Raw genomic sequence first — 25,757 nt, 5'->3', positions numbered from 1 at the left:
CTCCTCCTCCTCCTCCTCCTCCTCCTCCTCTTCTTCTTCTTCTTCTTCTTCTTCTACTTCAGGAAATAATCCACCATTCTGCACTTGATAAGATTCTTGTGACTGAGGCTGCAATATTTGTGATTGTGATTCTGGTTGTGGTTCTGGTTCTGGTTGTGATTCTGGTTGTGGTTGTGATTCTGGTTGTGGTTGTGATTGTGATTCTGATTGTGCATCCATTAGACGCTGGTCAATTGGCTCTACCTCGTCTCCGGTATTATTCTCTACCAAGCTCATCTTCCTAAAAACCAAAGGTAAAGAAAACCACCTGCTATCAGTTGTCCCCTCTTGTTGTTTTTGTCTGCTTACTTCGTCTCCGTTGGCATCATCAGACAGCCTCAAGTTCATCAACCCTGAAACTGTATACAACGGCTGTGTTATTAAGTTGTTAGTTAGCGTCATAGGGTCAAACATATTGGACTGCAAAAACGAAGGTGATGGGTCATCCTCTCTTTTCAAGTTTACATCTGGATCTTGATGTTGTAAAATATGTGTCTTGTCCGATGATAGCCAACTATCCAGTTCTAACCAGTTATAAATTTGAATCAATGAATCTTGACTCATCTGCTCCGTAAGGGTACTGCAATAAATCAATCCAAACTTTTTCATTGCTACTTTATCGACACAGTTGACAATTATTCCAAATGGTACCATCGCCTCTTTTTTCAATAATTCTATAAAATCCTCTTGAGTTCGTTTAGGAATGCTGATAGACGACTTTTTATATAAACTATGATTATCTATGAAAAGCCTCAAAAACCCAGGACAGCTTAAAAGATTGGGCCATTTCAACTCACCAATCCCACCAATTTTTGCCAGATTGTATGTAGCAATAAATTTTGTCCAATAACGACTTAATATCAAACCCACTGTTTCCAGATCCATCTCGGATTTCAAGGATGATATTGATTTTTCGTGCAATTTGAAAAAGGAATACTGTTGAAAAAGAATATGTTTCAATTGCTTCAAAACGATATCATCTATTGATTTAATGCAACAAGTTAGATAGTAGTGGTTTTCTAATTGAATAATAAGAATGGAATCTTTTGATCCTTTGACTGTCAATGACAAATCAACACTTTTCGCTGCCCTCTTTTCCTCCACCTCTTGAGGGCTCCTTTCGAATTCACTTGTAAATGCCCAAACTCCCTTTAACAATCCGATTAACCGTGTTTTGGCAAAAGTGTCCTTGATACGTGTACTAGCATCCGCGTCACTATGTATAAACATCAAAATCTGATTTTGTAATGTCTCATTGGTGGTTTCTGGACAATCAAAATCACTAGTGGTGAAAACACATATATACTCAACATGACCATCCTCTCCTTTCTTGTGCTCGCTTACAGATGAAGTTACAGACTCAGTCTCAGAGCCATCTTTTTGAAAAGCTATTGGAAGGTTTATGTGCGGTAGATATTGAGAAAAGTAACTGCTCATAGTATCATGACTACTTTTACCAAATTGCAAACTATTATGACTCGTCTCCCCCACCAAAGATATGGGAAATGAAGATTGTTGGTGGGTCTTTAAGGCATCAACAAGATAAGAAATGGCTTTGTTTGTTGAAAAGATGATGGTGTCGCAAGATGTGAAAACACAACAGACAGACAAAAAAAGATTTTCAATAACAATAAGCAGAATAACTAAAAGTGGAGGACAAATAATAAGCAGAATAACTAAAAATAAGCAGGGTAAGTAGAAGTGGGAACAATCTTTTAGCAGGGTAACTTTATTGGGGGGGGAAAGTGTCTTTAGCAGGGTAACTTTTAGGAAACTTTTTTTTTGAGCAGGGTAACTTTGCGGGAAGCCTTTTTTTGAGCAGGGTAACTTTTGCGAAATTTTTTTTTAGCAGGGTAACTTTTCACTTAATTAACATTCAAGCTGGGTAATTCCTTTTTCATCAAGAGTTCATCATCCAATGAAGACCCACAAGAGGAAGCATACAAGCGACTGGGCATCTTCTGGAGAGAAAGGGAAGGTTGTGAATCTCAAGCATTTGCATAAAGAAAGTGTTTCGGGCAAAGTGTCTGTTAAGGACAAGGGTCGAGTCAAGAATGCAGTTGATGCTAATGTAAAGAGAAGTAAGGATAAGTACGACGGTAACAGTAATAGTTTTGGGGAAGAAACTTTGTACTCGGTGAAATCCAAAGGTAAGAAGCGAAAGAGTAAAGAGAATAGTCATCAGAAGCATAAAAAGAAGGTAAAAAGTGACGGAGTCGAGGTTAATGGTAGACGAGACAATGTTGGTGGTAGAGATGAGCTTGATAAAGACGCGAAAGGCATTGAAACTGAGCCCAATGCAAGAGAAGAAGGTGATACAAATGAAGAGAAGTTTCCTCAAGAGAAGCTTCCTCAAGAGAAGCTTCTTCAAGAGACGAAATCCGAAATAAATTCACCAACATCATCTTCTTGTTCTTCTTCTTCTTCATCATTGGTTGTCCATAAAAATGGCACCAAATCTGTGTGTTTTGAAACTATGGACAGAGCATGTGACCTTAATGAGGAGCAACAAGCGCGACTATTGGCGGCAGCTAACGCCATGGTTGAAGAAGAGGAACTCAACGATGGGGAAAATACCCCGAAGGAGTTGGAAGATGGGGAAAGTGCAAATACATTGAAGGAGTTGGAAGATGATTTTTCAACAGCAGCAAATAGTGATGATACTTTCACGGCAAGGCATTCTGATGAAGATTACAAGGGCATCTTTGATATAGATGACCTTATCCATGTAACTGCTGAAAAAGCCAACAAATGGTACGAGGAAAACGTACCTTTGGAAAAAAGAGATAAACCAAGACCTTTTGTACGTGACGAGGACGAGATAATTGATTTCTATTTGGCAGGTGTATGTCGCCTTAGAAGTTGGACAAGGGCCCAGTTGTGTGAGCGCATTTGGACAGAGGAACGTAAGGTTGATAAGTTTTGGAAACATGTATGCAAAGCGATTTCATATAGGAGTCAGTCAAGCGTTTATAAACACATTAGAAGACGGTATCATATTTTTGACACGAGAGCCAAATGGACGAGTGAAGATGATGCGAGACTACGAGATTTGGCTGTTGTTCATGTTGGCAAGTGGAAACAGATTGGTGAACTTTTAGGAAGAATGCCTGAGGATTGTCGCGATAGATGGAGAAATTATTTGAAATGTGGTAATTCAAGAGCATCGAAGAAATGGAGTGCTGAAGAAGAAGCGAGATTGATTAAAGTTGTCAATGAATTGGTTTATGACTTGAGAATCACCACCACCACCACCTCAGAAGATAGTCTAGAGCTGGCAATAAAAAAGATCAACTGGACTATTATTAGTGAAAAGATGAACGGTACTAGATCGCGTATTCAATGTCGATATAAATGGACCCAACTCAATGCCAAAGAGAGTAAAATAACCGTGCAATGCAAAATGAGTACTAATAATAATCAAGTTGAGATTTGGATATTGAAAAAGATTCGAGAATTGAAATATCCATCTTTGGAAAAGGTCAATTGGAAAAGAATCATGAAATGTTATAACAAGGAGAACCTCGATGATAGGAGATGGGGGGTAGATGATAGGAGATTGGTGGATGATAAGAGATTGGTGGATGATTTTAAACAACTTGTTTACTCTTTGATGGAAGCTGAACCCAATTCATCCAACCTGAAGGAGTTTCGAGCTTTTCTCAAAAAAAGAATCAAAAAGCTTGAAGAGGAGCAACACAAGACCATCGTCAACTAATAAATAGAAACAAGTATCATAGCTGTAAACGTTATATAGCCCCTAAACACCAATCCCAAACCCCCGATGGGTCGTCGTTGGATGGTTTATAGTCATTTGGTAGCGTTTTGTTGATAATGAAAAATGTCACCAAGCGAAACAAGAAGGTGGAATGAATAACCAAAAGAGTTGTAGAGAAGTGAGCTATACAGGGGTACAGAGGGGTATTTGATGGTATAGGAGAGTTGTCTGTATAAAGAAATAACTCCTTGATACTTTACAAAGTAGTATTTGGTAGTATTTGGCGAAACTTTGAGCTGTTATTGGCAGGTAATTAGTATTGAGAAATGTTGGATTATAGTCCCCTGGAAGCTGAGTTGCTAGCCACGTATGGACTTGGGACATTACGTCCTACACGGCGGGAAGATGTGGTCAATATTGATGAAAGCTACCCTATGAGAGCATCCGATTTGACAGTGGAAGAGCGATTCAAGCTTTTGAATAGGTTGGACGACTCGACCGCGGGAAAGATGAACATTTTGAAACACGAACATGAACATGACCTTGAGGATCCATTGAAAGGTAAAGGCTCCAATATCATACAGGACTTGATGCGCAAGGGCATCATCCAATCACCAGGTGACGCAGTTGTGAATAACTTTCTAGTCAGTTCACAAGAATTCAACTCGTATAAATATTTGACCACGGTTCACAAGGACACACCTTTAGCAGAGTTGGGTAGTGCGTTGAAAGTTTTGGAGAAAAGCATACATTCATATACCAGCGATTTAAGGCATGATATTGAAGTAAATTTCGAGAAATTTGTCGATTGCAAACAATGTATAGACAAGTTATTGGCTGAGTTTGTAAACCAGAAAACTAAAGTGCAACAGGATAGAGAAAACTCAAAGGTTTTCAACCCTCGCCGACACAAATTGGCATTTACCAGTAAAGGAGCAGAAACAACAGCAACTCACGGTGGTGATATTTCATCGGAATTGGAGGCTTCGTTGAACAACTTGATCACCACAACATCGCTTATGATTCGGCCTATTTCAGATAATCGAGCAAAAGAGCAAAAAATAGCCAATATTCTCGAATTTATTAAAGCTAATGAATTCTTTTTCAATCTACCTTTGAGCTTGATTCAGGCTCTTTCGGCAAATGACAATAACAAGTTTATCAATGAATATAATTTATACGTGCGTCAAAAGAGGCAATTCCAACGAGATTTCGAGGCAAGAAGTAACCACCAAGCTGAAAAAATTCGACAAGAATCGAAAGCACTGCAATCAGACTCGTCTGTTTTGGAAGCGAACTTGAAAGATTTGGCTGATGAGAACGCATTGAAGAAGACATTAATAACCACGGTGTTTAACGAAGTTGATCAGATAGCCAGTCAGTATAGAAACAAGGTTCATGCTGAATTATTATCATTGGATCATGAAGTCAACAGTAGACGCGGAACTGATTCTACATATACCACCGATAACTCCAAATTTATGACATTAGTAGAGAGTTTGCTCAAGATATCAACAAAAGGTCAAGAAAAGGAGGAGAATTTTGTTCAATTAGGGCCAATCACCGATTTTCTCAATAAACAAATTGAAATTCTTGATAATGATTTCGAATACCAAGTCGGGAAATTTGATGGTAAATTTTTGCTCATGCAGAACAAGTTGATTGATTATGTTGCATCACTCAAGGTTGAGAAAAGAAATGGATCGCATATTAATTATATTGCAGATAAGTATGAAAAATATAAAGAGGATATCAAATTTGCTAAAACAAATGAGGACAAAATGAATATTATTGAAGAGGCATTTGGAACTAATGATTCCCTTGATTTGAGTTTGGTGAACGAGACTTGGTTGGTGTTATTGAATTTTATCAACTACCTTGAAGTCTTGTTTCTTCGACTTGCTGATAAATTTTTTAATAATTATGCCCATTATTATAGGTTGGGAGTAGACCCCAATGGAACAATAAGGGACCTGTTTTTGAAAGTTATTGATCAAGTCGTGATGGTGTTGGTCACCTTATTTGCTGATGAGAGTAAAGATAAAACTGGTGGTGTTCAACAGCTAGAGTCACTGCCATCCAATTATAAGCAGTTTGTTCCATGTTATGCCAACTCTTTATCTACAGCATATCATCTTGGGGTAATACAAGCAACTGTTAACAAATTTATGCAAAGGTTGGGGAAAGTGGTTGGGAGTATTGGGAATGTGAGTAGATACCAAGATACTAATAAGTCATTAAAGCAATTGAAGAATTCCTCAGTTCAAATAAATCAGAAAATCTTGGAGGCCATATGTTCAACTTGGGTCAATGATTGTTCGCAATTTTATGAAATGGAAGACTGGAAAATAGAAGGGAGACATAATCTAAAAGATGGTTCATGTACTAAATTGATGAATATTATCGAGTATTATCAATTGTATATGATCAAAAAGATTGCGAAAATTGTTACTGTTGGTACTGAAGAAAGCGAGTTTAATATTGTGGCAAACTATCCAAGCAAAAGAATATTGATGAGTATAGAAATTCAGTTCATGCGTACTTTAAATATAGTTGTTGATTCAATGATGAAGAAATATAACATAGATAGACAAGGATTGCATCGAAATGATCTTGCCATTATCACCACCACCATCAATAACAATAATAGTGGATCCAGCATTGAGATATTCAAGATCTTGACAATGAACAATTTTGACAAATTATCGCGTATAACGTACCCTAGATTAATAGTGGAATTTGACAAACAATATTCCAAAAAATTATCTAAACAAAATTTGAAGTTATTTACAGATATAGACAAGGCCAGCTTGACTATAATTGATGATATTCTAAATAATGAAAAGGGTTATGTGGCCAACATTACCAATAACTTTTTCCTTGCCATGAATCCAGAAACAAATGGCAAAGATGTTGAACCATCACCATTGTCATCGTCACCATCGTCATCATCATTAGCCTATTCCAAGTCGCCATTAACAGTAGACGGCTTTGTCTTTGAAGTATTGGTATATTTTGTCAAGCTTGTACATTGGTTAAAGCCATTAACAAGCGAGGAAATCTTTGTAACAATACTAAATGAATTGCAAATGTCATTTTTGAAAAACATTTTGGATAATTTTCGAACCAACCAACATTTCGTTAATGCAACAAGTTTATTAAATTTGAATTTAGATTGTCGATTTATTGAGCACATTTTTGAGTCTTCCAAGTATTTGAAGTTCAATGAATCGACAAGTAAAATATACCAGTTGCTTCTTAATGAAATTGAAGCTGCAAAGAAGGAAATATCGGACGAGAAGATTTTAGAAATGTATGATGATATCGATGATGTATTGAACCAATATTTAAAGGATACTGCTATACAATTCAATTGTTTTTGATTGAAAGAAAGAAGAAACACTATCGAGCAGAGCGAGATAGTCGAGGAGACTAGTGACACTATCTACCAGAGCGAGATAGTGTTGCACACTAGCTGCCACTTGACACGATGAAAAAGAGTGTATGGGTGGCCTAAGTAAAGGTGTTTTTGAGTTACACTTTTAGTGACAAGGCCCAATTGCCTGGTTGAATCCAGTATCCAAAGTTCCTGTTTTCCATAATATATTTAATCACAAAACATCTTGTATTGGATGATTCTTGAATTTTTTAGACGACCTGTCAACGCTTCGTAGTTCGAACCTGGAACCTATTATTGTGAATGCGATAGATTCTACAAAGTCGTCATCGTTGCCCTCGACTAAATCATTCTCTCCATGCTCCCTCTCTAATACATTATCCTCCTCCTCCTCCTCCTTATTATTGTTGTTATTATTGTGAGGAACAATGATTTCAAAGCCAAACATTGTGTGCTGTTTTGGAATAACCTTAAATCCACCAATTAGTTCAGTTGGTGAGAGAAAGTTAACGTCCCTCCCATCAGTCCACTCCCTCGAATCTTCGCCCCTAGGAGTAACAACTATAAATGAGTGTTGACTATCCCAAACAACGATACCCCTTGTCCCTACAACGTTTGTATTTCTTGATTGTAAAACAGTTATAAAACATCCATTAAAATCAGCATTAACGAGTTTTGGCAAAATGTTTGAGATTTGGAATTGGAACTTACCATCATAAGAAAGTATGTTTTGAATATAGCTTTGCCATAGTTGGTTCATTTGAATAAAGTTTTCAAACTTTGGAACATTATATCGATCGAGGTAATCTTGTAAATCAAAAGGTTTACCAGTTTTTCGAAGACGCTGGACTTTTTTAATCAATTTTCTTTGATTGGTCAAGGTTTTGTTCATGTACTCTTTCAACTCTTTCCTAGTCGACTGCTTCCTTATAACTGGTATATCACATGAGTTGTCTTGTTGAAGTAGATTAAGTTTACGTTTTTTAAACGGTTCGTCATTGGATTTGAAGTAAATGTTGGATTTCGACGATGCAGAACCTTCTGTAGAGTATCTAGATTCCAAGACTTGTAAAATTTCATGATGCGAGTCGTAGCATCTTGTGAGTAAGTGTTTTTCTAGTTCATTCGTACCGGACATTGTACACCTAGGTATTTTGGTTCTTGCGTTTGTTTTGTATCAAGGAAAGAATTGTACATCTATTAATTATTTTTTTCAATATTGTTTGTAGGTCATGGGTGGTGGTCACGAGAAGAGGTTTAAAAGAAATAGAAATGCCTTTGAGCTATCTACATGTATATACCGCTACTAAGAAAGAACTATTGCACTCTAGTTTGGGGGTCAATATTAGGTCTATTGACCTCCAGACACTATCGAGCGGAGCGAGATAGTGGAGCAACACTTGGTGGCTTCACTATCGAACTATCGAGCGGAGCGAGATAGTGTCGATAGTGTCGATAGTGTCGATAGTGTCTGTGTAGACAGTGTCGATAGTGTCTGTGTAGACAGTGTTGCACCACTACCTCGCTCTACTTAATGAGATGAGATGAGATGAGATGAGATGAGGTATGACGGAAAATTGTTTTTCCGAGAATGGAAAATCACGTGATGTGGTACAATAACACCAACACCAACACCAACACCAACACCAACACCAACACTATCGAGCAGAGCGAGATAGTGTTGTAACAGGCTTAGTGTTTCTATCGAGCAGAGCGAGATAGTGTTTCTATCGAGCAGAGCGAGATAGTGTTTCTATCGAGCAGAGCGAGATAGTGTTTCTATCGAGCAGAGCGAGATAGTGTTTCTATCGAGCAGAGCGAGATAGTGTTTCTATCGAGCAGAGCGAGATAGTGTTTCTATCGAGCAGAGCGAGATAGTGTTGTAACAGGCTAATTGGTATTCCTATCTCGCTCTGCTCGATAGTGTTGTACCAGGCTAGTCAGTGTCTATCTCGCTCTGCTCGATAGTGTTGTAACAGGCTTAGTGTTTCTATCTCGCTCTGCTCGATAGTGTTGAGGTGCAGAGCCCCGGCTCCCGGCTCCCGGCTCCCGGCCTAGGGGATACACAGGTTAGGGGTATTTAAAGAAAGATGGACAGGTTAGGATACCTTGAAAAAGACAGGTCACGTTACAGGTTAGCATACAGGTTAGCATAGGTTAGCATAGGTTAGTATAGGTTAGAATAGGTTAGTATAGGTTAGAATAGGTTAGTATAGGTTAGAATAGGTTAGTATAGGTTAGAATAGGTTAGTATAGGTTAGAATAGGTTAGTATAGGTTAGAATAGGTTAGGATACTTTGGGGAGATGAGTTTCAATGTAAAGAGAATGTAAATCGTATGATTTTCATTCTTCTTTTACAAACATGCATTTGACGTCGGCTAAATAAATCAAAAATAAAAATAAAAATAAAAAGAAAATAAACAAGGAGAAAAGTTTAGGAATCGAAAGAGGATGGGAACAAGTTATATAGGGGTCCCTTGCTATCAAACCCATTCTTTCTATATGAATCTCTTTTGAAACAAGGAAAAAATGTTTTGTGACATTGTGAGTCTTTGTTTATAACGCCATTTTTCTTGTATTCTTCACTAAATGAATACATGTGGCATAAAAAGGTGCAAGTTTCTAAAGAGAAAGGTGCAAATTTTACTAAGAAAAAGGTGAAAGTTTACTAAGAAAAAGGTTTTATAGGGGAAATACAGCAAAAGACACACGGTTTGATCGTATCTTTTTCGTTAGTCAATGTGCTGAATACAGCTGAAAGCTATTCTTTCAAATCTTATCAATTAAACTGTAAGATCCATTAATATTTTATCTCCTCTTGCTATTAATATTTTTTGCTTGCCATTATTTTTACTTGCCATTGATAACCACTGAAACCAAAGTGGTATTTCAAAGAGACCCGAGTTGGAGTTAAGTCGAATTGCAGTAGAAATGAGGTAAATCAGGCTACGTATTCTGGCAATGTATTCTGGCAATGTATTCTGGCAATGTATTCTGGCAATGTATTCTGGCAATGTATTCTGGCAATGTATTCTGGCAATGTATTCTGGCAATGTATTTTTGCATGTATTTTTAGCTATATAAATTTCAGTTAAATGAATAGCAGTGAAGTTGCTGTTAAGATGGGTGATCTAAATTATAACTAGAGATAAGTCTGTCTGTCTTTTTCAACCCCCCTTGCTCTTTGACACTAATGAGTAGAGGTACTAGTTGCCCTTTGACACTGTTGAGTAGAGGTACTAGTTGCCCTTTGACTCTATTAAGTAGAGGTACTAGTTGCCCTTTGACTCTATTGAGTAGAGCTCCATCGTCAAGCCTCATTTACAAGAGGCATTACAATCCCATCGCTTTGTTTCACTTTTGTTGATGAGATACGAAAAATAGAAATTACAGATACGTGGTAGTATTACTGTGGGTGAGTATGACTGTGGGATAGTATTAGGATAGTATTATTGTAGGATAGTATGACTGTAGGATAGTATGATTTTGTGGGATATTTGACTTTGTGGGATATGTGACTTTTGTAGTTTATGTAGCCGACACTAGCCACTAGACTATCAAGACTATCAAGACTATCAAGACTATCGAGCAAAGCGAGATGGTCTTGCCCAATGGTCTTGCCCAATGGTATTGCTCTAGTCTTGCCTGATAGTCTCGCCCTAGTCTCGCTCTAGTCTCGCCCTAGTTTTGCCCTAGTCTCGCCCTATATTCTCGCTTTGCTCCAATGTCTTGCTCGATAATTTTTTATCGCTTTTTTTTACACACAAACAATATCGCTATTCTATAAATACCACACCAACAATATCGCTTTTCTTTACACACCACGCTACATGACTATCTCGCTTTGCTCGATAGTCATGTTGTTAAATACCACACAAGACTATCTCGCTTTGCTCGATAGTCTTGTTTGCTCGATAGTCTTGTTTGCTCGATAGTCTTGTTTGCTCGATAGTCTTGTTTGCTCGATAGTCTTGTTTGCTCGATAGTCTTGTTTGCTCGATAGTCTTGTTGGTATTGTAATTTTAGTGCGTCATGCGTGATGCACGATAGGTGATGCCAAATGCGTGATAGAAACTGGTTTGACGGTTCGTTGTACCATAAACTGTGCGTGTATTTTATCTTTATATTTTTGGTCATCACTAAAAAAACTTCCAGTGGTCTCACTGCAAATGAAGTAAAGATCATCTAAAAAAAAAAAGAGCACTGTACACTAACAATGCGAGCTTCTCTCTTTTTTTTTCACTCTCTTTAGTATATAAAACTAGTAGTAGATATCCCCCTTGATTGAATTCCCCTCTTGAAGTGTGTTTGATTGAAATCTCTTTTAAGAATAGTTTAAGATATAGACACGACTTATCTGACCCTCACTCACACCTGTGTTCCTCCCTCCCTCCCGTGTCTCCCCCCCCCCTGTGGTTTCATATATTTATATATATTTTTCATATATTCTCCCTATACACAATAGTCATTGATTATTGATCTACAATTTATTTTTTCACTTACTAGTAACAACAACAACAACAACAACAACAACAACAACCTTTATGGGCAGTTTCAGAATCTCATTTACAGCCTACTACTAATCAAATTCTACTTTAGTTCTATCCTTTTTTATTGCCCTTTTACCTTGAAATCCTTGACAGTTTTCTTCTTTCCTTAAATGTCCAAACAATTTACTACTGCGACTAATAGTGCGACTACCCACAATAATGTCAATTTTAATCTCTATAGTAACCTGTCGTCATCGATTGACGAGGTTAATTCTCCAGCCACAAATTTCAATTCATGTAATACCTCGAGGAACTTGAACTATTTACACAACACAAGCTGTAAAAGTACTAGCAATACAAGTTTTAATACAGCAAGACTGAGTAATTATGAAGATCCACATATAAGTGAAAAATTTAACAAGTTTGTGAAAAAAACAATCAACAAGTTAAAACTATCTCCTGTTACTCATACACAGCAGGAGAAGCAACTGCAACAGCTGCAACAGCTGCAACAGGAGCATCTGCATCTGCATCATGAGCATAATCTGCGGCAACAGCAGCAGCAACAAGTTGCTACTACTGCTACTGCTGCTGCTGCTGCTGCTGGTACTACTACCACCACCTCACGACCCCCCCATACTTGCGCAATCTCTAGCAACTCCTCAGCTAGCGATATATTCGAAAGATCAGTTTCAAATAACGATTATCTTACTGGTTTGGCTAATCCTGAAACTCCCGCGCACTATAGTATAGAGAACTATACTAGTCCCATCTTGGATAAAACAACCGAAATCTTGGCGAATCCAAATATCCAATTGGACCAAGTCAAATTGAATTGCTATTGTGACGAGGATTACGAAATGGATGATGACGATATTAAACCTTTTGATCCTCATAAACACTCTGTTGGCAGCTTCCAAAACTATTCTACGCCTCTGAATCTGGAAATAGCACAAGGCGATGCAATATCACCAACATTTAGGCCGAGAGCGAGAAGTATCATTTCACAACTGATTATATCCAAATTGGATCACTCCAAACTGAACAATAGCAACAACAACAACAACAACAACAACAGCAGCAGCTCCGGTCCTGCAGGCAAGCTCAGCTTGTCAAAATCAACCACTGGCTTTTCATTTAGTAAACCACAACCTTTAAATCAACCACCTTTTCTATTAAACAAAAGATCTTCAAGTTTTGCTGGTGCAACTCGCCATACAAGAAGCCAATCAAGAGAAAAAGAAAAAGAGAAGGAGGAAGGAGAAGAAGAGGAGGAGGAGGAGGAGACCGTTTCTACTCCCACAATTGATTTTTATTCTTTTGCCGATATGGTTTGTAATGAAGATGACGATTTGAGTATGCTCAGAGATGATGATGCAATTGATCCATTAATAGCAACACCAACATCATCAAGAGGATTTATTAACTTATCTGGCAGTAGTACACCTTTTAGAAGAGGAAGTTACGCCACAATTAATGCAAAGGATTATATAGGAGTCTTGTGAATGTAAGAGAATGAGTAGTGGAGAATTAGAAGTACACTATCGAGTACACTATCGAGTACACTATCGAGCGAAGCGAGATAGTGTAGAACACTTTGTAGACACTATCAACTACACTATCAACTACACTATCGACTACACTTTGTAGACACTATCGGCTACACTTTGTAGACACTATCAACTACACTATCAACTACACTATCGACTACACTTTGTAGACACTATCGGCTACACTTTGTAGACACTATCGACTACACTATCAACTACACTATCGACTACACTTTGTAGACACTATCGGCTACACTTTGTAGACACTATCGACTACACTATCAACTACACTATCGACTACACTTTGTAGACACTATCGGCTACACTTTGTAGACACTATCGACTACACTATCAACTATCTCGCTCTGCTCGATAGTGTACCAACACTTTGTAGACACTATCAACTGCACTATCTCGCTCTGCTCGATAGAAATGATACTATTAATTTTCGATAATCTTCATGTAGAGAGTAGCACATTGTCAGAATATGAGGTAAAACTAACGCGAATGAACGGGGGGCTATCTTTCATCTCACGTTTCTCAGTTCTGCCTCATACCCTGACAAAGTGCTCATCTCTAATTGTCCTCCCCCTTCCCTCTCCTTTCACCATTCATTATATAGCATGCTCATCTCTATTGTCATCCCCCTTCCCTCTCCTTTCACCATTCATTATATAGCATGCTCATCTCTATTGTCCTCCCCCTTCCCTCCTCCATTAGCGTCAGCTCTACCTCATACCCTGCCAAACGTCATCTCTACACGAAAATCATCCAATTAAACAGTATCATTTCCATTACATACACTGGAGAATAAGACAATGATAGCTGCTCTTTATTACTACAGTACTAGTGTCGCTACAAAGTGTTTCTGCACCATCTCGCATCTCTGGATAGTGTCTACAAGGTGTTTCTACACTATCAAGCGAAGCGAGATAGTGTGCTCGATAATGTCTACAAGGTGTTTCTACACTATCAAGCGAAGCGAGATAGTGTGCTCGATAGCGTGCTCAATAGTGTACTCGGTAGTGTACTCGATAATGTGCTCAATAGTGTACTCAATAGTGTCTACAAGGTATTTCTACACCATCTCGCTTCGCTTGATAGTGTGCTCAATAGGGTGCTCGATAGAGTAGTAAGTGTCTACAAGGTGTCTCTCCGCCATCTCGCTTCGCTCTATAGTGTGCTCGATAGAGTAGTAAGTCTCTACAAGGTGTTTCTCCACCATCTCGCTTCGCTCGATAGTGTGCTCGATAGTGTCTACAAGGTGTCTCTCCGCCATCTCGCTTCGCTCGATAGTGTGCTCGATAGTGTGCTCGATAGAGTAGTAAGTGTCTACAAGGTGTCTCTCCGCCATCTCGCTTCGCTCGATAGTGTGCTCGATAGTGTGCTCGATAGAGTAGTAAGTGTCTACAAGGTGTCTCTCCGCCATCTCGCTTCGCTCGATAGTGTGCTCGATAGTGTGCTCGATAGAGTAGTAAGTGTCTACAAGGTGTCTCTCCGCCATCTCGCTTCGCTCGATAGTGTGCTCGATAGTGTGCTCGATAGAGTAGTAAGTGTCTACAAGGTACTTCTCCTATATTGCTTCGCTCGATAGTGTACTCGATAGTGTGCTCAATAGTGTAGTGATAGTCTCTACAAGGCGTTTCTCCACCATCTCGCTTCGCTCGATAGTGTAGTCGATAGTCTCTACAAGGTGTTTCTCCTATCTTGCTACGCTCAATAGTGTACTCGATAGTCTCTACAAGGTGTTTCTACACTATCTCGCTTCGCTCGATAGTGTGCTCGATAGTGTGCTCGATAGTGTGCTCGATAGTGTAGTGATAGTCTCTACAAGGTGTTTCTACACTATCTCGCTTCGCTCGATAGTGTAGTCGATAGTGTACTCGATAGTATAGTGATACTCTCAAGGCAATAAAAAATGTATGAGAATCACAATGGAAAAATTTTTTTATATTTTTCAACAACTAGTAATAATTTGAGCGCTAGTATCAAACACATTCTATTATAAACAAACCCCAGTTTATTCCTTTTGAAGTAACCAGTCACGACCCTTTTTATAAGCGCTTGAATTACTTATAATGACTGAATCATTATTTGATACCAATTTTACGTCTGAAAACGAGCCCAAAGCTACAAATACGGATCCCGCAACTACAACCACAACCACGTCCAACACTACAGTAAACACCGACAGCAGCGCCAACGCAGCTGGAAACGCTGGTAACGCTGGTAACGCTGGTAACGCTGGTGCAGGAACCGAGTCTGTCGCATCTACATCCACATCAGCTCCGTCTAGTCACGCAAATTCCGGTTCCAACACACTGGCCAATAATAATAACAACAATAATAATAATTCCAGTGCTACTACTGCTACAAAAGATAATGGCAACAACTCGGCACTTACTGAAGAAGCGGCAGAACAAAGACGCGAGAACTTGACCACATCCGAGGGTTACGACCATTCTACATCATTGCCTTCAATAGACGACAAATCAAACGCCGACGCGTTGATCAACTATCGTGTCTTGGTCTCCGCTAAAGAAGCAGGTTGCTTGATTGGTCAGAATGGAGGCGTTATTGACTCGATTAGAAACGAAACAAATACTAAAGCAGGGATTTCGAAATTGACCCCAGGCACTCATGAAAGGATCTTGACCGTTTCTGGAAAATTGGATGATTGTGCAAAAGCATTGAGTTATTTTGCTCAAGCGCTTTGCGAATATTCTATTGAGACTTACAACTATTTCCCATTGAAACAATTGAGCTCGACACCATGTGTTGAAGGAGAAACAACAATCCTTAGATTACTAATCCCCAATAGTCAAATGGGGACATTGATTGGATCTAAAGGTGCTAGAATTCAGCAAATTCAACAGAATTTCGGAGTTTCTATGATTGCTTCAAAATCATTTTTGCCGGGCTCAAATGAAAGGTTGGTGGAATTGCAAGGTACAGTAGATGACTTGTACGATTCTTTGAGGGTCATTTCAAGATGTCTTATTGAAGATTTTTCTTCAAGTGTTGGCACTACATACTATTTCCCAAAATCTCATCAGTTAACAAGAAAAGCAACTGCATCGATTAATTTCCCCAACGATATGGTTGGTGCTTTGATTGGTAAAAACGGTTCTAGAATTCAAGGTGTTAGAAAAGTTAGTGGTGCTATGATTGGAATTAGCGAAGCTACTGATGGATCTGATGAAAGAGTGTTTACTATAACTGGTACGCATCAAGCTGTCGAAAAGGCCAAAGGTTTGTTATATCATAATTTGGAAAGAGAAGAACAAAGGAGAGCAGAAGCTAATGAATCACATAGTACCTAGCACACACATCCCCTTTATGCTCAAACACACATCCTCCGGCCACTGTATCAATAATATATATATATATTTATCTGTGTCAACGTCGTGTCTACATATGTATAATAAGTAAGAAATAAAAAAGAAAAGGAAAAGAGAGACCAGACGAGCGAAGCGAGTCTAGTCGAAAGAAAGTAGAGACTAGAGACTAGAGACTAGAGACTAGAGACTAGAGACTAGAGACTAGAGGCTAGAGGAGCGAAGCGAGTCTAGTCGAAAGAAAGTAGAAAGAAGAAGACTAGAGACTAGACTCGCTTTGCTCGTCAAGGGGAGAGACTAGAGACTGGTCGAAAGAAAGTAGAAAGAAGAAGACTAGAGACCAGACTCGCTTCGCTCGTCAAGAAGAGAGACTAGAGACCAGACTCGCTTCGCTCGTCTAGTTGAAAGATGAGCTATACCTTACTTCCGTTTGGGCTCTTTTTCTCTCAAAGACACTTGCTAATCAATTTTGCCAATTTCTCCAAATAAATCACATCTTCCTCATCAAAAGCGTTTAGTTCCAAACAATCCAAGTCAATAATCGCCACAACTTCTCCATCGTCCTTGACGATTGGCACAACAATCTCGCTCTTAGTTTCTCCGTCACACGCAATATGGCCAGGGAATTCATTTACATTAGACACCAACTGAGTTTTACTCGTTGCTGCTGCTGTACCGCAAACTCCTTTACCCCATTGTATAACCTGACAAGCGACTTTTCCTTGAAACGGACCTAAAACCAACTCACGTTTACCGTTGTTGTCTTGCTTTAAATAAAACCCTGTCCAATTCACTGGTATGTTGAGTGAATGGTAGCCGTGCCATAATAAAGACGAACAATTGGATAAATTAGATACCCAATTATCAGTAACTAGTGCCTCGTACGAGGTCAATATGTGCTCTAAAGTCTCTTTTTTGGAAAGACCAGTAACATTGGTGTAATCGGCATGATGCTCCATTCTTAACAAACCTCTACAGACGTATCTACCAAAACAAACTCAGCTAGCTCAGCTCCCTTCCTTCCTTCCTTCCTTCCTTCCTTCTATAATACAGGCTCTCTTTTATTTTTCAATTAAATCACGTGATTCTCCAGTTTTGTCGCTGGTCACGTGCCGCGATGACCTGCTCTTTATACATTGACTCTCTCCACGTTACAGTTAAAGAGAGAGGGGGGCCCTCTTCTGTGCGGCGTCACTCACTCCTTTCTCGATACGATATAATTGTTAATTGAATCATATTTTTTGACGTCATTCCTTTCTGGAGATGGTTTAATTGTTAATTGAATCATATTTTTTGACCCGCTATTGATATATATTCCTTACTAGTCTTGGTTTAAATGGATACGACTGGGTTTGAGAACTTTTTGGCGCTACGAGGTATACAGTGCATTCCTATAAGAGGACCAAATCGTCGTCGTCGTCGTCGTTGGCAACAACCGGGTAACCAACCCAATAGTCGCTCCCGATCCCAATCCAATAGTCGCTCCCAGTCTCAGTCCAATAGTCGCTCCCAGTCTCAGTCCAATAGTCACTCCCAATCTCAGTCCCAGTCCCGGACCGATTGGAATCATGATGCAAATGAGTCCCGTCAAAACTCCTTTCAACTGTCATATGTTAATCAGCTTAGAAATGCTCCATTTGCAGTGAGCAATATACGAAATGAAAATGAAGTGCAGGCGTCAGCCTTGGACTCGGAGTATTTGAGTACTCGTGATCGCGACTACTCAAATAGTGAAGAAGATGATGTTGATGATGTCGATGTCGATGTTGATGATGACAATACTGCCAGTATTGACACTACCTTGTTTACTTATTTTGCCCGAATTTTCACTAGGCAACCACTTGAAAATCCACAAGATTTATGGTGGATACAGAGAGATGAACTACTGGAAGAAGGCACTGGGTTTGATGATGATGAGGAGGAAGAGGAGGAGGAGGAGGAGGAGGAGGAGGAGGATGACTCTGATCGGTTTTATACAACGAGAAGAGATAGTTTTAGGAATATACAACATGGGGAAAGAGGGGAAGATACGGTCTCCTCGCTGTTTGACAAGTCTTTACAAAATGATACCAAGTTGGGCAACAAATTCCGATTCATCAAAGGCTCATGCGAAGCAACATTACAGAATACCACTATTGCCGATAATAACAATTTCATCTTTCCAATTCAGCAGGATACTTTTGTTAACGAAAGTTACGACAATGCGGAGACTCCCGACCTGGCAAAGATGATGTTGAGATCGCCTAGTGAAAAATTCCATAATGGTTTGAAACTCGACTTGATAGGCAGAAGCAAATTTTGTGACTTTGTAGACGATGCAAGAAAATACAAAAATAATCTAACTTGCATTATATCGATGAATTCAAGAGAAGTTTTGGTAATTGCCGTTGGTTCAGAGTTGTATTTTCATGATTTTGACCTTACTACAAACCTTCCACAACCTTTCCCGTGTTTGAAACTTGAAACAAGGCCATCTTTTACGCCTAGCGTAGATAGATTGATTTCAACTTGGCCAAGCAATCCACATACAATAAACTATATGAAAAGCGGAGAATTTAACGCAAGGCAAGTAATGTGCGCATGTGTTGACGATGGGCTCCTTCTCATTTGGAATGTTGAGACTATTTTTGAATATATTGAAAAATATGACAAACGAAGGAAAGCAGACGTTTACCCAAATTTTGCTGAAGTACGGGTACAACCTGATTATAAAGTTAAACTTAAGGCATCGTTATGGGGACTTGATTTCCAAGATAATGTGATTGTGACATCGGACAATTCACAAACTTTGGCTTTATTATATTATCACCAAGGTGATGAAAGATTCTACCATGTTACTTCTCATCGAATACTACATAATATCCCCGATGTGTCAATAATACTGTATTCTGAAGGAAAAATTTACGTTTCGTGTGCATCAATCTCGGGTGAATTGATTATTTTTGTTTTCAAATTCCAAGTGAGTGAAGGGCCACTTGCCAAGGCTGACTATGAGTATTCTAAGGAACACCAATTCTATTATACAGATCCAATTTTTGAAGTAATAGAGTCTCGTGGTGGTGAAATTGAAGATTATGGTTATCCGATTCTTCACCAACAAGAAAGCTATAGATTCAAAAGGATAGCGTTTAGTGATCCAACGATTGTTTCTCGATTGATTATGGCTGAAGACTGCTGGACAGTTAATGTCATTGACACAAAGTGGTTTCTACCTGTTGGATCGTTAAAAAGTGTTTTTGGCGATTCCAGTATTGATGAAGAGGCGGAGGTAAAGAGGATATTGAAAGAAAGTGCTGCGTTGGAGAATAACTTAGATAAGCATGATACTACTAGTCTTGGTCTTGCTGCTAGTTTTCATTTTTTCAAAGCAAGCACTGTTGAATTTGGAAATGAGACATTACTAGGGCAACCTACTATGGAGTCATACAAGTTGACCAATCCTAATGATGAGTACAAAAGAATACAAAGACAACTTTCAACGAGTGACGTATCGGACATTGATATTGATAAATATCTTATTGTAACAACATCGAAAAAAATTGCATTGTTTCAATGCCCATCATTATATTGTCCCTGTGCTACACAAAGATTATTTAATGCGAATCAACCGCAACATGAAGAAAACAGACATAGTAATCGTTTGTCAATAGCCATGGCAATACCGGAATTATCGTGTCTCGTAGCCATATCACAATTAGGATTCATTACAATAATGAGATTGTGCAATTATCGAGGCGTTTATGGAATGAGACAAGAACATGTTTTCCCAAACGCACTGAAATTGACAGTTGGCTATGATGATGGTTCTGGGACAATTATTGGATTGTGTGCTAGAAAGCAGAGAACGTCAGAAGATGATTCGAGTAAAACTGCTTGTTATGACGAAGATGCACGAATATCTTATATCTTGTATGTCACTTATGAAAATGGGTATATTGGTGTATACCGTCTTTGTGAGTAAATGGTGGCAAAGTACAAGAGAAATCAAGCATCATTGTCCATTTTTTTTGGTGGTTGGGTTGAGAGGGAGTTACTAATTACTTGTCTGGACAAGTTTACAGGAAACAAAGGTGACGACACTATCGAGCAGAGCGAGATAGTGGAGCACACTGACTACTCTCAAACCTAGGAGAAAAGAGCATCTAGCTCGAGTGTATTGTGATTATAATTCTAAAGCTCTAGTGTAAACTCTATAGCATTTTGTTCTCAATACGATAAGCATATCTACAAACGGATTTTATTACCCTTTTATATAAGAGAAAATTAATACAAGTAAGAAACCGTAAAGAGAAAGGATAGAGATGTTACCCTTTTTTGTTGTGTAAGTTGGAAACTCACATACTTGGGTAACCCAACAGTAGACAAAAGAGATGTGTGAGGGGGGGTAACAGTATATATAGGATATAGGTGTGAGGGGATAGGATATAGATGTGTTTGTGTTTTTGAATTTTACTTTATACGTTTCCTTCCAATATCCTTTCGCAACCAAACCAATATATGGCTCATGACATAACCTCGTAATATTATATTAATGTGTCTATTACTTTCTGATTGAGGTAATCAAGGGGATCTGAAATTAGTTGCACCACTATCAAGCAAAGCGAGATAGTGGATCACATTGACTAGCAACAATATCGAGCAGAGCGAGATAGTGTTGTAACAAGCCATCAAGTGTTGCTTCACTATGGAGCAAAGGGAGGTAGTGTTGCTATCGAGCAGAGCGAGATAGTGGAGCACACTGACTCATTACGACACTATCGAGAAACACTATCTCGCTCTGCTCAATAGTGTTGCAAATAGATACATCTATCATTTCCTCTAGCATCTATCCTTTATCTCCTCCTCCTCGCCCTCCTCACCCTCCTCACCCTCCTCACCCTCCCCCCTATCATCGTCCCCCCTTTTCTCCTCCCCTTTTGGTATCCTCTTGTTTGTTGTGAACATGGACGCTACAAAACACACCACCCCCAAGGCTAATCCGAAATAAAAAACGTTTTTCAATGCTCGGACAAACTGATCCAAGATCGTCTCCTGCACTTCCAAAGGAAGTGCATGGATCGTCCTTGGATTGGATATTAGGGTCTCTGCAGGTATATCATCACTCACCACCTTTTTTATATAGGATATTCCCGTTTGTGTGAATATGAGCTGTGCTAGAGTCACAGAAACTGTGGACCCCAAGTTCTTCATAAAGTTCATAAACACAGTTACCATAATCAACGCCTCTGGAGTATCCACCTCTAATTGTGCACTTAATAAAGAGCTCTGAAACTGGAGACCAATTGACACTCCACTAACCACCATAATCCCAATCCTCACTCCTAAGCTTGTATTTTTTCCCATTAGTAGAAATAGACCTGTGCCTATAGGACTAAGGACCCCAGACACTATCATTGTAAGCTTGACATTCTTTGTTATGTCTATAAAGATGGAGTTGCATAATGATGACACGGTCACTGCAATCACCAATGGCAATAAATCGATCCCTGACTGAAAACTGCTTGCACTTTTTACCACTTGGAAGTAGATGGCCAAGTAGGTCATGTTGGATATAAAGAACCCGAAATTGAACATTGCACTGATGATGGAGGCCATGATGGGAACACTCTTGACAAACTCACCTAAAATAATAGGGTGGCTACTGTACTTGAAGTTCCACACTATAAACAAAATACACACCACCCCTCCAATCACAAACAAGCAAATAATAGCCGCTGAATCCCATGCATACTCATTCCCCCCTAAGGTCATTCCCAATAGTACCATCACTATCCCCAGGGAAACCAAAATCGTCCCCAAATAATCAATCTGCTGCAATCTCTCTTTTACACTATTTACTGTGTTGCTTTTTGGCCTGTATCCAAAGAGCAACACTGCTAAACTTGCTCCCCCTATTGGCAAGTTGATGTAGAAGCACCATCTCCAGCTAATCTTCTCCAACGCCCCGCCAATGATGGGACCAAGCACACTCGATGTCGACCACACTACTGCCACGCTCGCAAATACCAACGACCTTCTAGAAATAGCAACACTCTCGCTTAAGATCACCATCACCATACTTTGCACAGCACCACCGCCAACCCCTTGCACGACACGTCCGCCAATAAGCATATTCATAGAAGTGCTCAAAGCACTTATGAGCGAGCCTATTTCAAAGATGATGATCCCCCCAATTAGGGTAGTTTTCCTGCCAAATGCTATACTGATCTTGCCGTACGACGCAACAAGACACGCCATCGGGAGCATGAACCCGGACGTGAGCCATCCTACTCGCTCAAAGGAGTTGAACTCGTCCCCGACAGTGGTTAAGATGGTAGACACGATTGTCTGGTCGAGCGCCACTATGAAGAGGGATACTATGCATGAACTTAGCGTGAGAAGTAGTGATACTCCACTTAGGTACTGGGTATCAGTACACTGGTCAGTACTCTCGGGTGTATCAGTACACTTGTCAGTACCCTCGTGGGTATCAGTACACCCGTCAGTACTCTCGTGGGTATCAGTACTCTCGTGGGTATCAGACTCATGGACCGTTTCCTTGCTACTGCTCATCTCCGATTACGGCTTTTTCGCACTAAATTAAATAAATACGAATAACCTCTTGATTATTTATAGACTATCGAGCTATAGACTATCGAGCAGAGCGAGATAGTCTATCAACTATACTCTGTATAGACTATCGAGCTATAGACTATCGAGCTATAGACTATCGAGCAGAGCGAGATAGTCTATCAACTATACTCTGTATAGACTATCGAGCTATAGACTATCGAGCTATAGACTATCGAGCAGAGCGAGATAGTCTATCAACTATACTCTGTATAGACTATCGAGCTATAGACTATCGAGCTATAGACTATCGAGCAGAGCGAGATAGTCTATCAACTATACTCTGTATAGACTATCGAGCTATAGACTATCGAGCTATAGACTATCGAGCAGAGCGAGATAGTCTATCAACTATACTCTGTATAGACTATTGAGCTATAGGCTATCGAGTAGAGCGAGATAGGCTATCAACTACACTTTCTATAGGGTATAAACTACACTCTCTATAGGGTATAAACTACACTCTCTATAGGCTATAAACTACACTCTCTATAGGCTATAAACTATCGAGCAGAGCGAGATAGTCTATCAACTACACTCTCTTTATAGGCTATCAACTACACTCTCTATAGGCGATCAACTACTCTCTCTATAGACTATCGAGCTATCGACTATCGAGCAGAGAGAGATAGTCTATCAACTACGGTCTCTATATGCTATAGACTATCTCGCTCTGCTCGATAGTCTCTAAACTACACGCTCTCTATTGGCTATCGAGCAGAGCGAGATAGGCTATCAACTACACACTCTCTATAGGCTATCGAGCAGAGCGAGAGTCTATCAAATACACTCTTTCTATAGGCTATCGAACAAAGCGAGATAGTCACTCAACTACACTCTCTATAGGCCATCAACTACACTCTCTATAGGCCATCAACTACACTCTCTATAGGCCATCAACTACACTCTCTATAGGCCATCAACTACACTCTCTATAGGCCATCAACTACACTCTCTATAGGCCATCAACTACACTCTCTATAGGCCATCAACTACACTCTCTATAGAATACTTTGTTTCCGTTGGCTCGGTATGTCTCCACTCTCGGCTATACCTAATGGCATCTCTAGCTCAATTGAAGAAAAATCAATCTCCATCTCTGGCTCCCCACTATCGAGCAGAGCGAGATAGTGGAGCACTACTAGAAAACTTTTACAGGGCACTTTCTACTGTCGAGGAACGAGATAGTAGAGAGTGCACATTGACTAGCAACACTATCGAGCAACACTATCTAGCAACACTATCGAGCAACACTATCGAGCAACACTATCGAGCAACACTATCGAGCAACACTATCTAGCAACACTATCGAGCAACACTATCGAGCAACACTATCGAGCAACACTATCGAGTAGAGCGAGATAGTGGGCAGCTAGTCAGTGTGTAAATGACATTAATTATATATTATTAATTTAATTGTGCACTTTTGAGCAGAGCGAGATAGTATTGTAATAGGCTACAAAGTGTTGCTCGATGGTATTGCTCGATAGAGTTGTAACAAGCTATCAAGTGTTGCTCAATAGTGTCGATAGTGTCGGTGGCAGCTAGTGTGCTTCACTATCTCGCTCCGTTCGATAGTGTCGATAGTGTCGATAATAGCAACTTCATTTTTATTTGCTAAATGTTTTGTCTCAATTTTTTACCAATTTTTATCAGAGATGTAATGGTTATAAAATTGATAACCAAGCTTGATTCGAAACTTGAAACTTGAAACTTTTTTCTGAATTTGTACATATCTTCTAGATACAAGGATAGCATGTATACATATATCTGAGTGTCGTACAGGCTATAAAGTGTTGCTCCCACTATCGACCAAAGGGAGATAGTGTTGTAACAAGCTATAAAGTATTGCTCGATAGTATTGCTCGATAGTATTGCTCGATAGTGGTGCTCGATAGTGGTGCTCGATAGTGGTGCTCGATAGTGGTGCTCGATAGTGGTGCTCGATAGTGGTGCTCCACTAGCTCGCTTCGCTCCCTAGTGTCGTCAGTGCTGTTTTTCTATAAATCGGGCGTATAGCTCAGTTGGTAGAGCGCATGCCTTGCAAGCATGAGGCCAAGAGTTCGAATCTCTTTTCGTCCATTCCCTTTTTTTTCCATTCGTAAACACCGAGTAATTCGTCAACTCGGTATTAATGCCAGTAAGCTCAGTGACTGGTTCATTTGCTATAATATACTAGCGAGCGAAGCGAGCTAGTGGAGCAAGTGGAGCAGTACAGACTGACACTGTCGAGCGAAGCGAGATAGTGGAGCACAATAGTTCTCTGACCGACCCTATTTAGCGAAGCGAGATAATGGAGCACAATAGCTCCAACTAGCTCTCACTAGCTCTCACTAGCTCTCACTAGCTCTCACTAGCTCTCACTAGCTCTCACTAGCTCTGAACAACACTGATCTCGCTTCGCTCGATAGTGGAGCACACTAGCTCTCAACAACACCCCGTGTTTCAAGTGCTACTACACTATCTCGCTCCGCTCGATAGTGTCATCCGCTCGATAGTGTCATCCGCTCGATAGTGGCAGTCTGTGCTACTCCACTAGCTCGCTTCGCTCGCTAGTGCTGCTAGTGTCGTCCACACTTTCAACACACGCAAAAAAAAATAGTGAGGATTAATTA

General features: G+C 39.7%; 9 protein-coding genes across 9 annotated transcripts; 5 read left to right on the top strand and 4 right to left on the bottom strand. All coding sequences in view use genetic code 12, as the record gives it.

The window, feature by feature from the left end:
* Positions 1 to 1,476, bottom strand: KGF56_004177 (CCZ1; the record flags this gene model as incomplete). The annotated part of the gene is made up of 1 exon (XM_049325589.1): positions 1 to 1,476. A coding segment is annotated over one exon (1,476 nt), but the record flags the coding sequence as incomplete, so codon positions are not given.
* Positions 1,477 to 1,957: 481 nt separating this feature from the next.
* Positions 1,958 to 3,757, top strand: KGF56_004176 (uncharacterized protein; the record flags this gene model as incomplete). The annotated part of the gene is made up of 1 exon (XM_049325588.1): positions 1,958 to 3,757. One exon carries the CDS (start codon positions 1,958 to 1,960, stop codon positions 3,755 to 3,757), a length of 1,800 nt encoding a protein of 599 aa, XP_049178863.1.
* A 326-nt stretch (positions 3,758 to 4,083) lies between these two features.
* Positions 4,084 to 7,140, top strand: SEC5 (exocyst subunit; the record flags this gene model as incomplete). The annotated part of the gene is made up of 1 exon (XM_049325587.1): positions 4,084 to 7,140. The coding sequence occupies one exon, from the start codon at positions 4,084 to 4,086 to the stop codon at positions 7,138 to 7,140; it is 3,057 nt and encodes a 1,018-aa protein (XP_049178862.1).
* Positions 7,141 to 7,368: 228 nt separating this feature from the next.
* POP4 (RNase P/RNase MRP complex subunit) lies at positions 7,369 to 8,292 on the bottom strand (the record flags this gene model as incomplete). Its single annotated transcript, XM_049325586.1, has 1 exon — positions 7,369 to 8,292. The coding sequence occupies one exon, from the start codon at positions 8,290 to 8,292 to the stop codon at positions 7,369 to 7,371; it is 924 nt and encodes a 307-aa protein (XP_049178861.1).
* Positions 8,293 to 11,815: 3,523 nt separating this feature from the next.
* Positions 11,816 to 13,150, top strand: KGF56_004173 (uncharacterized protein; the record flags this gene model as incomplete). Its single annotated transcript, XM_049325585.1, has 1 exon — positions 11,816 to 13,150. The coding sequence occupies one exon, from the start codon at positions 11,816 to 11,818 to the stop codon at positions 13,148 to 13,150; it is 1,335 nt and encodes a 444-aa protein (XP_049178860.1).
* Positions 13,151 to 15,273: 2,123 nt separating this feature from the next.
* KGF56_004172 (uncharacterized protein) lies at positions 15,274 to 16,518 on the top strand (the record flags this gene model as incomplete). The annotated part of the gene is made up of 1 exon (XM_049325583.1): positions 15,274 to 16,518. One exon carries the CDS (start codon positions 15,274 to 15,276, stop codon positions 16,516 to 16,518), a length of 1,245 nt encoding a protein of 414 aa, XP_049178859.1.
* A 461-nt stretch (positions 16,519 to 16,979) lies between these two features.
* Positions 16,980 to 17,492, bottom strand: KGF56_004171 (L-methionine (R)-S-oxide reductase; the record flags this gene model as incomplete). Its single annotated transcript, XM_049325582.1, has 1 exon — positions 16,980 to 17,492. The coding sequence occupies one exon, from the start codon at positions 17,490 to 17,492 to the stop codon at positions 16,980 to 16,982; it is 513 nt and encodes a 170-aa protein (XP_049178858.1).
* A 377-nt stretch (positions 17,493 to 17,869) lies between these two features.
* On the top strand, positions 17,870 to 20,494 carry KGF56_004170 (uncharacterized protein; the record flags this gene model as incomplete). The annotated part of the gene is made up of 1 exon (XM_049325581.1): positions 17,870 to 20,494. The coding sequence occupies one exon, from the start codon at positions 17,870 to 17,872 to the stop codon at positions 20,492 to 20,494; it is 2,625 nt and encodes an 874-aa protein (XP_049178857.1).
* An 857-nt stretch (positions 20,495 to 21,351) lies between these two features.
* On the bottom strand, positions 21,352 to 23,085 carry SGE1 (Sge1p; the record flags this gene model as incomplete). The annotated part of the gene is made up of 1 exon (XM_049325580.1): positions 21,352 to 23,085. The coding sequence occupies one exon, from the start codon at positions 23,083 to 23,085 to the stop codon at positions 21,352 to 21,354; it is 1,734 nt and encodes a 577-aa protein (XP_049178856.1).
* Positions 23,086 to 25,757: the final 2,672 nt, after the last annotated feature.

Source organism: Candida oxycetoniae, assembly GCF_023343755.2.
Source record: "Candida oxycetoniae strain CBS 10844 chromosome Unknown scaffold17, whole genome shotgun sequence".
NCBI lineage: Eukaryota > Fungi > Ascomycota > Pichiomycetes > Serinales > Debaryomycetaceae > Lodderomyces > Lodderomyces oxycetoniae.
The sequence above is the reverse complement of the archived record's forward strand: the minus strand, read 5'-3'. Positions and strand labels throughout refer to the sequence as shown.